The sequence below is a fragment of the Rattus norvegicus genome, chromosome 2 (genome assembly GCF_036323735.1).
Source record: "Rattus norvegicus strain BN/NHsdMcwi chromosome 2, GRCr8, whole genome shotgun sequence".
In the NCBI taxonomy this organism is placed as follows: Eukaryota; Metazoa; Chordata; class Mammalia; order Rodentia; family Muridae; genus Rattus; species Rattus norvegicus.
The window spans coordinates 180,280,994-180,296,881 of record NC_086020.1 but is presented as its reverse complement, the minus strand read 5'-3'; the positions used below and the strand labels follow the sequence as shown (position 1 = coordinate 180,296,881).

At 40.1% G+C, this 15,888-nt stretch overlaps 1 protein-coding gene across 1 annotated transcript; it reads left to right on the top strand.

The window, feature by feature from the left end:
• The first annotated feature begins 420 nt into the window (after nt 1-420).
• Nucleotides 421-1,787, top strand: Prr9 (proline rich 9). Its single transcript, NM_001271271.1, has 2 exons — nt 421-456; nt 1,013-1,787. Exon 2 carries the CDS (start codon nt 1,032-1,034, stop codon nt 1,380-1,382), a length of 351 nt encoding a protein of 116 aa, NP_001258200.1. The 5' UTR covers nt 421-456; nt 1,013-1,031; the 3' UTR covers nt 1,383-1,787.
• Nucleotides 1,788-15,888: the final 14,101 nt, after the last annotated feature.

Here is a 15,888-nt window from a genome sequence, read left to right as displayed (position 1 = left end):
ATAAGTTCTTAACTCGGACAGACCCCAGGCCTCAGGCATAGATTCTTCCTCACAGCAAACACAAGATGAGCAAGGTTGATCTTATCTCTTACCACATCCTGAAACAGTATGAGGAGCCAAGGGACTTCAGCCCTGGTTTAACAGACAGATAACATTTTATGAACATTCTTTTTCTGCTGCCTCTAATGAAAGAGTTCTGTGTGGAGCCCCTCCCTGCTGAGGTCTGGTGAGAACCCAGAGGCCAAAATGCAGGCTGATTAACAGGCATCTCAAGCAGTGACTCAAACCATTCGTGATGTGATTTTAGATGAAGCTTGTTGCGGTGACTCCACAATTAGGACTTTAGCCCACGTGACCCATCAGTCCTTCAGGAGGCCATACCAAGCACTGTATAAAAGTCCCCACCATCCTAGACTCCACAGTCCACATCCTTCATTGAATCTCATTGAAGATCAGGTAAGCATTTCCTCTCTCTCTCTCTCTCTCTCTCTCTCTCTCTCTCTCTCTCTCTCTCTCTCTCTCCCTCCCCCTCCCCTTCCCTCTCCCTCCCCCTCTCCCTCTCCCTCTCCCTCTCCCTTTTCCTCTCCCTCTCTCTCCTCTGTGATTCCCCTTCCTCAAGTCCCTGATGTCCCATCTTTGAGAGGCCACCGCTGTTCTATTCCTATCCAAGACTGTAATTCCTTCTATTGTTTTTAGACAGCTTGTCATTCCTGAGTGCATTTTAGCTATCTCATTTATTCTCTTTTGTACCTGATTTTTTAAAAAAAAATATTAGTTAGATTTTGTGGAAGGACTAGACAAAAGTCCAAGAGAATAGGAGAATACTTTATTCTTATAAACAAGTGTCAAGGGGATCTAAGACAAGGATATTTGTATAAAGGGATAAAAATCAGACTCAAAGTTAATTATCTTCCCCATCCCACTCTCAATCCTTCACACTAATGCAAACCTTTCTAACTCACAGCCTTGGTGTTTTAATGTAAAATGTCTCAAATTCTCGGTTTGTTTTTAGACTCTTCAAATCATCTGAGATGTCTTTCAATGATCAACAGTGCAAGCAACCATGTGTGCCGCCCCCATGTCTTCAAAAGACACAAGAAAAGTGCCAGGCACAAGCTGAGGATGTGTGTGTCCCATCATGTCAGGACCCCTGTCAAGATAAATGTCCACAACAAGCTCAGGAGACATGTGGTCCTCAGTGCCAGGAGTTAAGCCAAGGAAACTGCCCACAACAAGGCCAAGATCCATGTCCACCACCAAGCCAAGACCAGTGCCTTCCTCAGTGTGCAGACCCATGCCAGGAGCTAGCACAAACAAAATGTGTGGAGGAGTTCCCACAGAAGGCACTGGAGAAGTGTTCAGCCCAGAGCAAGGGAAAATAACTGCTCAAATCCCGTCTGGAGTCAAGAAGAAAATCCAACCCAAGTCCTTCTCCTGTGGGTATCTCTGTATAAGATACCATCTTGTCTCCTGACTTTCTCAATATTCCAGGACTTGGTCTGTACCTCTGAAGATAGTTCGTTGTATTTTATTAACTTCTGTGAATACGTGTTCTCAGCAGCTGGCAGACGGTCAAGAATATAAGAGTGCTGTATTTATCAAGGCAGACCACCAAAGCCTAGCACAGCTCTCCTGGGGCAAAACCTCACTCAGCCCTTGATACATAATGGCCAAAGATGCCACCATCCATCTTTCAGAGAGCAAGGCTCTGTTTCAAGCCTCAAGAGAATCTTAATTTAACAGCTTTATGGTGAGCATCACCACTACAATGGGTATTAAGAAGAAGTTGGTGATATTACAGAATCAAAAATAGTTTAATTTTGTTTCTGCATCCTAACCAAAACAAAAAAAGGCCTGACATTGTAATGTGATCTGTGCTTTGTAAAATTCAGACAAAATGTTTTAAAAGACTGAATTCAAACAGCTAATAAGAAACACAAGTTGGGATCATTAGATCTTTGTCAGTCTTCATGCTTCATAGATGATCTGCTTTGGACCCTTTGGTTTGAGAGGGCTTTGGATAATGTGTCTGATCTTTAGTTGGTGTTTCTGTGATAAGAGCTGGCTTGTCTCCAGCTTCCTTGCCTTTTTCCCTTGGTGAAAGAAAAATATATAATAAAGCTCTTCCTAAGGCTGATTTCTGATGTGATATGTGTCCTTTCCTTACCTCAGCTGTCTCTCTGGGAATTGTATTCTCCTTTTGGAAGTAAATCTGTGGAAAGAATAAAAACATACCTCACAGATGTGCAAGACAGCAGCAGAAAGATCTCCCTTGGATCACAAAGAGCAGCCCACACACAGCCTCTTCAGGCTCATCTGCACACAGTTCACATATTAGAAAATCCTGCAAAAGCTGACACCTTCCCATACTGAAAAACTCAGGCCCAGGTTCCTTGCAGAATAGTCTACCATCTCTTTGGCATGGTTTCCACATGGATGAACTGAAATGGAAGGAGGGAAATTGTGTGGAAGAGGGACCCCAAGTAAACCCATGGATAGCTACAAATAGCAGAGAGAAGAAAGATGCCTCTGAAATTAGTACAATGTGCAGACCAAAATTGTTTCTCCTGCCATTTGGCCAGATTTCAGTAAAGCTCATCTAGGTGACCTGGTTGTGTTCTGGTGCTCCTCCACCTAAGTTTACAGCCATGAACATGTGTATAAGGGCCAACAAAGTGCTGCACTGGCATGAGTGAGCCAAAGGCTACCTCCTCCTTTCTTCATGAATGCCCTGACCAGGCCTGTGGGGTCAATGTGTCAAAACTTGGCCTCAGCATAGAATAGGACCTTTTTACCCATCCCCTACCTTCTCCCTCCATAGTCCTGAGAGGAGATGGAAGGCCATTTGGAGAACAAGTTTAATTTGTTTAACTTAACTGAGGGCTTCCTGGTACATGGATCATACTGATCTCTTAAATTTAGAGATTTTTCTTGGAAAACTAAGAAATATAGTAGAATTTGAGGAAATAATTCAAGAGGCAATGTGGAATCATATGCAGATGATTTAGTCCATGTCCTGAGCTTTGTGCATTCTCAACAAGATCCTCACAACACCTTCAGGGAGTTTGGCTGCACTCTATTAAGGAGAATATTTGACCTTACATAGGGCCCTGTAATTCAGAATGCTAATTGGTCATTCTGAATCCTGAGCATAGCTTTTATTGGCGTGACAAATATTCATGTGACACTCAGGGAGGTTCTTAGGAACTGTCTTTTCAATTATCTATCATCTTCATAAGCAGTATCCAGTCATTTTCCAAATGCCAGGTACTCTGCTAGTTACTGGAAAGATGGTGAGCCAAGATGTCAGTATCCCTGTCCAGAGCAAGAGCTGTCTTTTGCTGCCATTTAATCTCAAAGTTCCCTCGATCGCTCAAGTCCCTCAACATCTCCAGATGCTTGAGTTAAAGTTCTTTTGCCCCACTGGCTAGCTGAATAACTTTTTCTCACCCTCTTTCCACACTGAAAATATTCCATTAAACCCCAGGGCCTAGTTGGTTCACGAATGAATCCCGTAAAAGATCCCCCAAATCCAATCATTGACATGTCTACTGAACTGATAAATCTCACTGCTTCGTCGCTTGCTTGGCTCAAGTAAAGCAAAGGTCTTTGTCCATGAACACTAAAGGCACCCATTGCAATCCAAAATCAGATACCTAGACCTGGAGAGGAAGTACAGAGCTAATGAGCAGGGATGGTCCAACCACATCAGATATAAAAAGAACTTGGTGATTATAGGGGAGGCCTCCATGGATGGGAAGGGCACTAGGCTGCAGATTGAAGATAGGAAAGCAGATGCCAAGAAGCTGGAAAAGCCTTCATCTAGCTGTCATGGGAAGCTATACACAATCTTGTGCTTACAGAGCTCTGATCCAGGTGTCACAATCCATGCTCACAAAGCCTGAAAGCCAGGAGGACAGCTAGGATCAACCATATGAAAGCCAGATTGGCTCAGATGACTGCATGTGTGCTGAAGACATTCAGAGGAGAAAATGCATTACCAAAGAGATTCCCAGTAGTGGGATTTCTAGGTGGTAGTTAACTGAGTATGTGGCAGTAGTGGGCCTGTGGGGAAAAAGTTCAAGGAAGGATGTGGATTTAATTATTGTTCAAAAGAGATATGGAGAGTCATATCACCACCACTAGTGTGTTGAACCTGGCTCCAAAAAGCCACAGTGGCATGAAAAAGAAATGTTGCTAGAGCAACTGGGAAGACAGTCAACCAGAAATTTGAAATATATTTGGTAAAAATTTTAATTAAAAAAGAAAAGAAGGAAGGAAGCAGGATAGTTGTCCTAAAATACTTTAAGAGCTTTAAACAGAGATTTTTATTAAGTAGAAAAGAAGAAAGTTGGAACCTACAGGCAGAAACTATAAACTGTGGTTCTGTTTTTAAAACTTTCTTATATCAGAAGCTGCCGTGATGCTGTCCCCAAGAATTGGAAATGCACAAGAAAGCAGGTGAAAGGCAAACTTTCCCAGTGTTTCTAACTCTCAGCCTTATCTAGCTGTCTGGGCAGAACTGGGACAGGAGCAAGGGTTCTCCCTAGACACATGGGATCCAAAACCCCTGACCCTGAGCTGAAGAGGGAGAAAGGCCATTGACATCCAGATGGCTTTCTGAGGGTCTACGTTCCTTGGGACCAACAGAATATGTGATTCCATCCTTAAAGCCAAAAATTGGGGCAAGTAAATAGTAAGGAGTAGCTCACTCATACTTAAGGTTCTCTGATATGTTTAAGGAGCCAAGGTGTCAGTCTTAAGTACATTGTAACAATTCCTGGATGATCTCTAAATCTAATCTCCCAGCTAGGCTGTTTCTCCCATTTCCTCTTCTTTTTCCTTACCTTTTTGCTATCCAGACAAGTGCTAATATGGCCAACTTGTTTTTTTCTACCTGACAACTCTTCACAGTCTCCTTTCTGCCTGCACCTGCTTTTCTCTGACTCACTTTCACCACTTTTGTGTTGACCAGTCTATGAGATCTTTCCTTGTGTCTCTTGGCTCCATTTTTGAGACTTATTTTCTAAGGATAAAGAAAGCATACAAGGGAGGTCATTTCCCTGCCTCTTGGGCTCCACGTTGCGATGCCCATCCCGGGGATTTGTGCTACAGCTTCCTAATACTTGTGCATAAACAACTTGTATCTTGACAGCTCAAGAGCTTTAGATGTCTTCTGGAGCTTAATACAATCTTTACCTGACTTCATAGGGCTAGGAACCTGAAGTTCAATATATCCTCATAATTGGTCAACCAACAGAACCTCTGGGGCAGAGGCAAAGAGAACACTAGCCTCTGGAATCCCCCTAATCTTACTGATGAAGTGATCTACTTATCTTGGTTTATCTAGGAATTTCCAGATTATCACACTGAAAATTCTGCACCCTGGGAATATACCCAGTTTTGGACAAATTGTGTCATTGTTCTGCCTCAGAATGTATCTGCACACAGAGACATGATGCTTAGTGTTGTACATATACAGAAAGCAAGTAAGGTTGTCCATACTGGAGCAATTTATAATAGCAAGACTTTTCTGGAAAACTGAAGAGTCAAATACCTGTCCCTTTCATAAACACAGTTACTGTGATTTGGTAGGGAGCTAGATTAGCAGGCACATGTCAAGGTTATTACTATATAAACCTAAACAACAGGACCTGGCCCAGACAGTTGGGATACTGGGGCACATGCCCTGTCCCACAGTCCCCATTGCCATTAGGTTAGATTTTACCACTAATGCTCTTCTTTCTCTCCTACAAACACCTGCCTTACACCTAGAGCTGTCTGCAGGACAATGTAGGCTGACTGCCAAGGTCTCCTCTACACCTTCCATATCTCCCCTTTTTGCAGCCTGCCTTATAGCTTACCTGTTCTTTGAAAGCTTTTAAGAAAGCTTTTCTCCTTTCCCAACAGCACCACCTAATGATCAGATACACTTAGCCCTCTTCTAGACACATTATATCCAGTATGATTCTGAATAGGCTGGTTCACAAACAATAAGCCAGTCAGTCATATGGAATGGACAGCAAATGTTGGTACCAGGAAAATAGAAGCTGCAAAAATTTCTGCAGGATACATGCTCCTACAGGACCTGTTCCTGATGCTGTGTTTGCTGGTTGGCACTGACCAACTTTTACTCTTTCAAATAAAAGGACCTAAAGGGTGAGGTCTTTGAGCACAACGACATGTGAACCAGGATTGAAAATGCTTCAAACAAATTATCGGGCCTGTTATGTTTTTGCCATCATTGAGACTATGCAAGGAGAAGCCAAGTGTCTGTCTGAAAAGGTTTTAGGAGCTAGATTTCTTTTCAATATTTCAATTGTCGTTATACATTTTCACCTAAATTCCTCACAGGTGCTCTGAGATTCTGTTTCTTTCTAAATGAAATAAAACAGCTTTGGCTGACCAGTCACTAAAAGGATGCCCATAATCCAAAAACACAGCATGAGCTTCTCAAGCCTATAGCACAAAAGCAACAAGTAGGAACTGTCATTCACTGATTGCTTCTACTTTCTTACTAAGTCACAGAACTTCTCTCCAGTACTCTGAAAAAAGCTGCCTTAAGTGGTTAGTGAAATGGACTACTCTATCAGAGTCTCAGGTTTCTGTCTTGTACACCATAGTAACAAAAATATTTCAGTATGACAAATAAGCATAGGAAAATACTGCTTATCCCACTGTCTATCTGAGAAATAAAAATTTACAAAACAAAACCAAAAAACAAACAAACCCACCAACCACACATAGTGGGACACAGCCTACTGCCTTGGAAGCCTGAAATTAAAGGGCAGAATGCCAGAGTTGATGAGGCTGTGGGGGTACAAACTGGAGCAACCATTTTGGAAATTCTTTATGAGTAATTTGTACAGCCAAATATATACATAGCCAGTGACTATAGTGACTACAGAGCTATGGGTCCTGGATGTGGTCACCCAAAGCTTATACAGGATAATCATTCTAATGTGACTCGTAGGAGGTAAAGGTTGGAAACACCTCAAATTTCTACCAAGGAATAAATAAATAAACCAATGTAAATGAATGTCTACTGCACGAAGCAATGTGGGTGATTATTACAAATGGCCAAGAAAATAAGATGCATTTAAGACTTATTTTAGTATGAACCATAAAGTATCCTTATCTATTGAAGGCAAAGCTGTTCATATCAGCACAGAAAATCTAACCTGATACTTTATCCAGTAAAAGGAGATTTTAGACTATTTAAAACACGGCAGAGACTTAGGAATCAGAGTACCTGCGTTCAAATCCCAGTTTTCTCAACATCTGTGACACTTTGAGTAAGTCTTTATTTGAGCCTCATATTCTTGTTTATAAAGTGGTCATAACAATATGTCCTGCTCCTTTTGCTTGGTATAAAAAGTAAGGAACCACGGAATAGTCAGGTGATGAGAAGATAAAAAGGTTCATGTATAAAAAAACAAACTCTTTGAGGGGAAATTACACACACACACACACACACACACACACACACACACACACACACACACGGAATACAAAGATAGAATTTGACTAAAATTTATAAAAGTTGGGCTGTATATACAAGAGTCAATTCCCACAAGATTTTGTTCTAAAATTAAGACAATTTATTAAATATTTTAAGGTATAAAACTATTATTATAATTACATATGTAAAATACCACTCTAGTTAACAGTATGAGAGCAGATTACAGGAAACAGGCTAAAAGGACAGGAGACACTATTGTTTTACCCAAGTTTCTAGAACAATGACTGCATAGCAGCAGCCACCACCTGATGAACTGGAGCAGATGAAGTGATAGATTTGATGGTGACCAGGAAAATAAGTTGACCAGGAACTCAGTTTTTAGTACATTCTTGTTGAGATGCTTATAACACCTGAGCAAATAGAGAAGCTGTTCAGAGTCAGAAGCTCCGGTGTGAGGAAGTGGAGACATAGGAATCTACCCTTGGTTCCTTTGATTACATGAGTAGCATACAAATTGTAAGGTGATGGCATCACCATCAGCTGAATATAGAGTATGAAGAGAACTGAACACCATGCGCCTGAGACCATGCTCCTAGAAACTTCCAACATGTAGGTACTGAGGAGAAGAGACTTTAGAAAAATAGTAGAGAAAAAGCAGTGAGTGACTTAAGGGAAAAGTCAGGAAGAAGTGAGTGTGCAACAATTCTGATGCCATGGAGGTCTGTAAGCAAACTGACACTACAGCAGAACTGGAGTACTGAGGTGGGATAGTATCCCAGGTCAACCGCCAATTGATGCTTCAATCACAAGTGCTACTAACACACATCATTTTCCACAGTCCCACCATCTATCAGGTCCTGGTTGACAGTAATGGCTGAATGAATGAGCCACTAATGACCTAAAGGACTGAAAGTTTTAATAACCTGATCAAGATTATCCAGTTAGCCTCTCTGGTTCCTGCTATTGTTTAAACTGTGAGACCTCAGCCTGCCACTGCTATCTCCAACTGATCTGTTACTTATACTTTCCTGCTATTGTAGTGATAGTCACTTATGCTAATCCCTGTGGAGTTACAAGTCTAAATTAACCTTTTCCTCTATCAAAAAAATTATCCATCCTGTAAGCTTCAGTACTGGAATCCAGACCATCTCACTGTAAGGCTCATATTCTTAATCTAAAACTACATCTATTAGCCAGGAAAAAGACCTCTGGTGACAGACTCTAATTCAGACTTAATGTGACATTTTGAAGAGTATCACATCTACCTTCAAAATGGAATCTGATGCTTAAAATTCATTCAATTGGAGCAGAGACTGAAGAAATGGCCATTCAGAGACTACCCCACCTGGGGATCAGGTTATATACAGCCACCAAATCCAAACAATATTGTTGATACTATGAAGTGCAAGCTGACAGAAGCCTGATATAGTTGTTTCCTGAGAGGGTCTGCCAGAGCATAAGAAATACAGAGGCGAATGCTCGCAGCCAACCATTGAACTAATAACTGGGTCCTAGTGGAGGAGTTAGAGAAAGGATTCAAGGAGTTGAAGGGGTTTGCAGCCCTATAAGAACAACAATACCAAACAACCAGAGCTCCAAGGGACTAAACCACCATCAAAAGAGTGTTCATGGACAGACCCAAGGCTTCAGCTGCATATGTAGCCAATGATGGCCTTGCTGGGCATCAAAGGGAGTAGAAGCTCTTGGTTCTGCCAAGGCTTGACACCTCATGTAGGGGAGTGTCAGGGCAAGGAGGTGGGAAGAAGTGGGTAGGTGGGTATGGGAACACCCTCATAGAAGAAAGGGGAGGGAGGATGGGATCGGCGGTTTATGGACGGGAAACTGGGACAGGGGATAACATTTGAAATATAAATAAAAAGAAATCCAATAAAAAACAATAGGAAAAGATTTTTTTAAAAAAAAAGTTCATTTAAGCATCTGTATTAGGAGTGATAAGTACTACTCCAGAGGACCTAATCTGAGTATAATGCACCTTTGGGTACCTCCTTCTGCCAAGCAAATGTATGCTTTCAGTCAGATCTGAGCTCTTGACACAGTCAGGCAAAATATGCAAGTACCAGTTCAGACCGGAGCTCAATATTTTGTGAGTCTGGGGACATACTGGGGTGTAGTCAGGGTCAATGTCAGAGAGATGATGATGGGTACATTTTGTTTCGATCATGGTGATGGTGATGATGATGAAAATGAAGACAAGATGTAATCATATTAGAGGAATGCTATTTGAATGAGAATGTCTCCTAAAGCCTCATGTATTTGAACACTGTGTCCTCAGTTGGTGGTAGTGTTTGGGAGGAATGGAGTTAGATATAGCCTTGTTAGAGGAAGTATATCACTGTAGGTGGACTTTAAGAGTTTAAAGACTCATTACATTCCCAGTTGCTCTCTCTGATTTTTGCCTGTGGTTCAAAATGTGAGGTCTCAGCTCATTGCTCTTGCTTCCATGACTCTCTACCATGATAGCAACATACTCTTATCCCTCTGGCATCATAAGCCCAGACAATCACTTCTTCCTATAAGTTACTGTAGTCAGGGAGTTTTGTTGCAACCACAGAAAAGTAATGAATATGGGAGAGAAGAACGAATATTCTCAGGCATAAATCTGCCAACAGACATTCTCTGATCATATTACCTTTTATTAATAATATTAGAAGAACATACCTATTTATAGCTTAGTTATTGTATTTCTGTTTATTTAACCATCCTTTCATGGTGTGAATGAGGATTAAAAAAATAGCAAAAAGCTCCAATGTTCTAGTTTGGACTGCTAGGTGAATTCTAGAGCACTTTTAGAGAGGTAAATATTAGAAACTCAGATATTTATGCTCAGAAATATATGTGTATATATACTTGAGAGTTGCTATCACACAGAAGATATTAGAGATAAGAGAGGGGCTCACATAACCAAGATCAAAGAAAAGAGGGCCCCAATAAGACCAGGATACTTTTGTTTCTCAGAGTGGAATGGCAGAGTAGGAGTCTATACAAGAAACATGGAGTAAAGAGAGCTAAAAGGATAGGGAAAAAAGCTAGGAGTCCAAAAAGGAAGGATAACCAATAGACTCAAGCAATTCTAATAGGACAGTAAGTGAAGCATGACAAGAACATTTTAAGTGGCAGCTCAGGAGATAGATTAGAACAGAATAGGGCGAGGTTCTATAGAGAGGAGCTGAGGGAATGTCTGGATTTACCATGACTGGTTTGCTACCTAGAGACAACCTGGACTAGACTCACCTGAGGACATAAGAGGCTGTAATGAAGGATGTCTTGCTATAGAATTCTGGGTGTGGGTATGCTGGTGGGGAAAAAGCAAGGTTGAGCACATGCTTCCCAACATCAGCAAAGAAACCAAGGCTGAAGTCCAGACTTACATTTATAAGGCTTCTGTGGGTGGACCTGGACTACTCATATGAGTGCCATGCCCCAGTTACAGAAGTAGCCACACCTGAGCCTTTAATGGCACAGAGGCTGAATCAAGTGCAAATGCTTGAATCAAGTCCAAATGGCAAATGCTCTTTAGGTCAGGAAGGATTCCATATGTGGCAACTCCTCATAGTTCATTTCACTCATATCTGCCTCTGTGCCTCTACTGTGTTCATGGGGGGTAGGAAGCAACTCTTCCATATTGTTCTGTAGAATCCTACATACATGATGCTTGCCAACAACATTCTCGCACACCATGTGCCACAAGCATGTGAATGTACACTCAGAACCAGTACAATGACTGGATAATGAGACCAAGTCTCCCTTGCCCTCCTTGAATCAGGCCAAGAATGTAGAATGTGCTGGCCACAGATTTCATCTATGTTGAATCAAGCCCCTCTATCTGATGACTGAGTGAGTACCATCAGGAACTCTCTTCAATGCTGGCAAATGTGTCATATCCAAGCTCAGGAAGGTTTCAAGATAAAGAGGTAGCTATCCTTGCCTTCTATACAATAGAGAGACCCAAAGATGACCCTAAGGTCCTGTTTGAGGAGCAAGGAAAAGCTCCAACTCAGAAGACCTCCCAAATACTAATACCCCCCAAGACTTGATGTCATCTATCCCATCCGTACTCACCATCACTCATTTCAAACTCTATGTTTTATTGCATAAAATATCAATAAAATAAAAATACTGGCTCACTAGTCCATACTGATACTAACACCTCAGTCCTCAAATGACAAATGCATTTTTCTAGTTATTGATTGACTCCTCGGCTTGAGCTAAAAATAGGGCCAAAACATTGACTCTGGACTCTAGTACTTACATAATTACAGCTTAATTTATCTATCGTTCAAAACTATCACACAAATTTATCTTGAACCAATTTCAAATGCAGAAATTTTGGGCTCAAGAGTACAGCAGTGGGGTGGGAGGGACTAGGGATGTCGAGGGTCACACAGCCCTGGAAAAGACATAATGAAGCCACCACACTTCCCAATTCTGCTCCCCTTCCCCAACTCTCCAGACTAGGAATAAAACTGACTGAGAGGTGGCGCAGTAGGGCTGACTCATGGAAAGGGCTGAAAGAGGCGGCCTTGACAAAGAGCTTTTAACATGTTGTAAGAACTGGTCAAGTGAGAGGCAACAATAGAAACCAGCTGGTAATTATCAATACTTCGGCTAGACCCTCAGTTGACAAATACCTCAGTGCATGTATCCCTAGATATTGCTAAAGATAAAGGTAGGTGAGTATCACTAATTACTCAGTCCACCCCTTCAAGTTATGTTAAAGATCACTCTATTTTACACTACAGAATAGTAGTGAGTCTGTGAACATTAAAAATATTGGCTGCTAAATATAAAGGTGATTACTCATCAAACTGGCACGATGTGTACAATCATCTATTCTTTCACTCAATAAGCATGTAATGGAATATTTGGCTTGGGATTCATCCAGGTCCTAGAAGTTCTGAAAATAACTTACATCATTAAAGCTCACTAAGAGAGGAAGATACAGAAACAGAAAAAAAAAAGAAATGACAATGTTCTAAAAGAAAAAAAATGTCATAGCAATGTTTACTGCTTAAAAGACAGCATCAGTTAGCCTTTGCTTCATGGTAATATACATTCTGTGTTCTCAGGGTTATGATTTATAAATAAAAATTTGATTTTTTCAAATAGAAAATTGAATGCTAAAGTTTCTCTCAATTACTTTCTGATTTATAAAGTTTATAACATCAAAATTCAGAGAAATTACTCCAAGCCCAAAAGTATAACTTGAATCCTTTAGTTGTAGAATTAAGACAAATGTTTGGAAAGATGGCAATATTTTCATGTGAACAGAATCTTTGAAATGAAAAACAAATGATGTACTTTCACAAAGGATTCAGGTAGAGTTTCAAGAGACTAGGTCCCATCCTCCATTGATCATTCATGAAAGCACTTATCTGGGAAAATTCTGCCCTTTGGAAATTTAGTTAACACAACTCCATGATGCCTGTTTTTACAAGGAGGCTGAACTGGGGACAGTATGGTGGAGACCACTTGCATTTCTTCAGTAAAGGAGTGCTGAGACAAGCCAGCCAGAGCCTAGAAGAAGGTTTTGGGTTTTTGTTTTCTTTGGTTGTTGTCTTAGGTTTTTGTTTGTTTGTTTGTTTGTTTGTTTTTCTTTTGTTTCAGTAACTAAGCAACCCTTTCAGGATATTTTTTTGAGGACACAATTATCAACTAATGCTGTAAGACAGAAGGCTCAGCCAAAGATTTATGTAAAGTTCCTAACTAAAGAAAACCCAGCCTTCTCTGTGGGTGGCCCCAAAGCCTAGCTCTACTCATAGGCAGATAGACTTCCTTCTTGATTAGAGCACTGGTTTGTCTTCTTCATTTTCATGTTTGATTATCAACCTAGCCACCAACTAACCAAATAGCCACAATAAGTAACAACTGTCAACAGTGTTCCAGGTACAAATCTCAGAGGGGAACTTCTTATTCACAGAGGCTAGAAGGTTCAGCCAAAAGAATAGTGATTACCACAACCAGTACTTTTGTGCACCTGTAGTGTGCCATCTCATTCAAGCCACACAAGAGCTGCTTCTTTGATTTTTTTAACCAACACATCACATGCATTTATTTAAGATGTAATATCAAGTGTTAAAATTGTCATGATTAAGTCTTAACTGCACTAAGAAAATGTAGTCATTTACGTACCTTTAAAGTTCTTCCCTCCAGATGTGTCTATCCTTCCAAAGACTCGATGTGCCAGGGTTGGGGGATACCCAGGGGTCCCACACATGCTCAAAGGACAAGGGGAGAAGGAATGGGAGCAGAGTTGTAGGAGAGAGTGACCAGGAGAGGGACAGTGAACAAAATATAAAGTGAATATGTAAAAAAATTAAAAAATACATTTAAAAAGTTATTCCCTCCAAAAACCGAGCTTTTCCACCACCACACGCCATACTTCCAAATAGTTCTCTTTTTGGAGGACTTTCAATTAATTAGTGACCTGCTTTGGAGACACTGAAAGACTCCTTTTCCCTAAATAAAAATTAACCTTGACAAATTATATATTACATAGGTCTCTTTACTTTCAACCCAAAATGCAAATACCATACAGAATAAATTTAACTTATTTACAACACAGTAAAAACTGTCTGTCCTGAAAAGTATGATGGATGTAACCTGTTATCTTTCAGTTAATAAGTATTATTTTTATCATTTATTTAAAACAAAAAATAAACCCTATAAACAACATGGAACACTACTTTAGTACTTCCTGACTCAGGCATATGGACTAGCTCCCATTTCTACCTCTACCATATCCCCCTCTTATGTAAGTGGATGGAATTTTTAACTCTTCAATATGAAGTTTGTATTGGAATGATTGGCCCTTTGTGTACATTTAAATTTTAGGTTAAAATCAATGACTAGTGTGGAAAAAGATCTATGATGATAGGGAGCCTTGACATTCTATTCAAGCTTTATTATTTGTTCCTCCTGTTTAAGCAATGCGTATTCAATTGCTGTGGGCTGCCTCACCTAGAAGTTAGGCCACTGTGGTATAGACCTAGTGAAGATAGGCGACCATGTTTTGAACCCAAGGATGTTGGCTCTCAGTTGTTTCTACTAAACACTGGGCAACATAGTCTGAAGAAGTTACCATTCTGCCCTTTTAACTTCTATCTGCAGGACAAATTAAGACACAGTAAGAATGGGTTTTTGGATTTAGGTCAGTGGAAACACCATCATAAGGTCACTGTAAGGCTAAGAAAGAAAAGGCATCAATGTTACTGTTAAGAGCGTGCCTTGAACAACCATGTGTTGAACGGGAATTTTATGTAGGTCATGGTGAAAACTGTGATAAGCTATTCCTGTATAGGCCCCTATACTCTTGATGGACACTCAATATGCCTCTCTAAAGTTATGCTGACAGATGTTTCTTAGTAGGGAAAATGCCTCCCTCAAGAAAGCCAAGATCCCACAATGGATTCAAATTTTCTTTTTGCTGTAGCCATATTAGAAAAATGCCAGATTTAATCATGAAGAACACTTGAGACAAACTCATATTAAAGAACACTCTAAACTACTGAGTAATAGTCTTCAACACAGTCAAGGATGTCACAAATAAACAAAGTCTAAGAAACTGCCACAGTCTAAGAAAGGCTGGCAATTAACCCATTGTCTTAAATGGATTGCTGAAACTCAAGAAGAACAACAGGAAAAACCTAGTTGGCTTCAAACAAAATATTGGCATTAGTTCACAGTAATGTGTATTTTTAAAATAAATCTTTTAAATTATTTATCTTTTTTTATGTATATGTGTACGTGGTTATGTGAGCTTATATGTGCCCCCATGTCCTATACATGCAGTATCCTGCAGGGCAGAAGCCAGCTTCAGATCCCTTGAAACTTTCATGTGGGTGTTGGGAGTCCAACTCTGGTCCTCTGGAAGAATAGTCAGTTCTCTTATCTCCTAAGCTATCTCTCACAAAAATGCATATTGAATTTGATTCCAGGGCATGACAAAGGTGCCATGGTAATATAAGGTATTAGCAATAGGAAAACTATGATATACAAAAATACCCTCAACTCTACTGTAATTCTAAAACTATTGTAAAATTTAAAATTATTTTACACTTGATTAATGATAAAGAACTTCTCTGTGTATAGATAGGAAAGAATAAGTGATCAATATATGATATTTCCCAAATTAAGTAATGAGTATAAGTGGATTGAAATTAAAGGACAATAGACTTTATTTGTAGAAACAGCAAAATGACAATAGAAATAGCAAATGATAAGAGCAAGAAAATATTTCTATGTCAGCTGAGGTTCCTCATGCACAGTAGCATTCGATATACCAATGTTATAAAAAACTAAAAATATGAACACAAGAAAAGACAAAGATCAATGGAGCAGGAAAGGCAACTTGGGGAGGGGCCATAAAAATGTTTGATTTAGAATAACTAATAAATAATCTAGCCAAA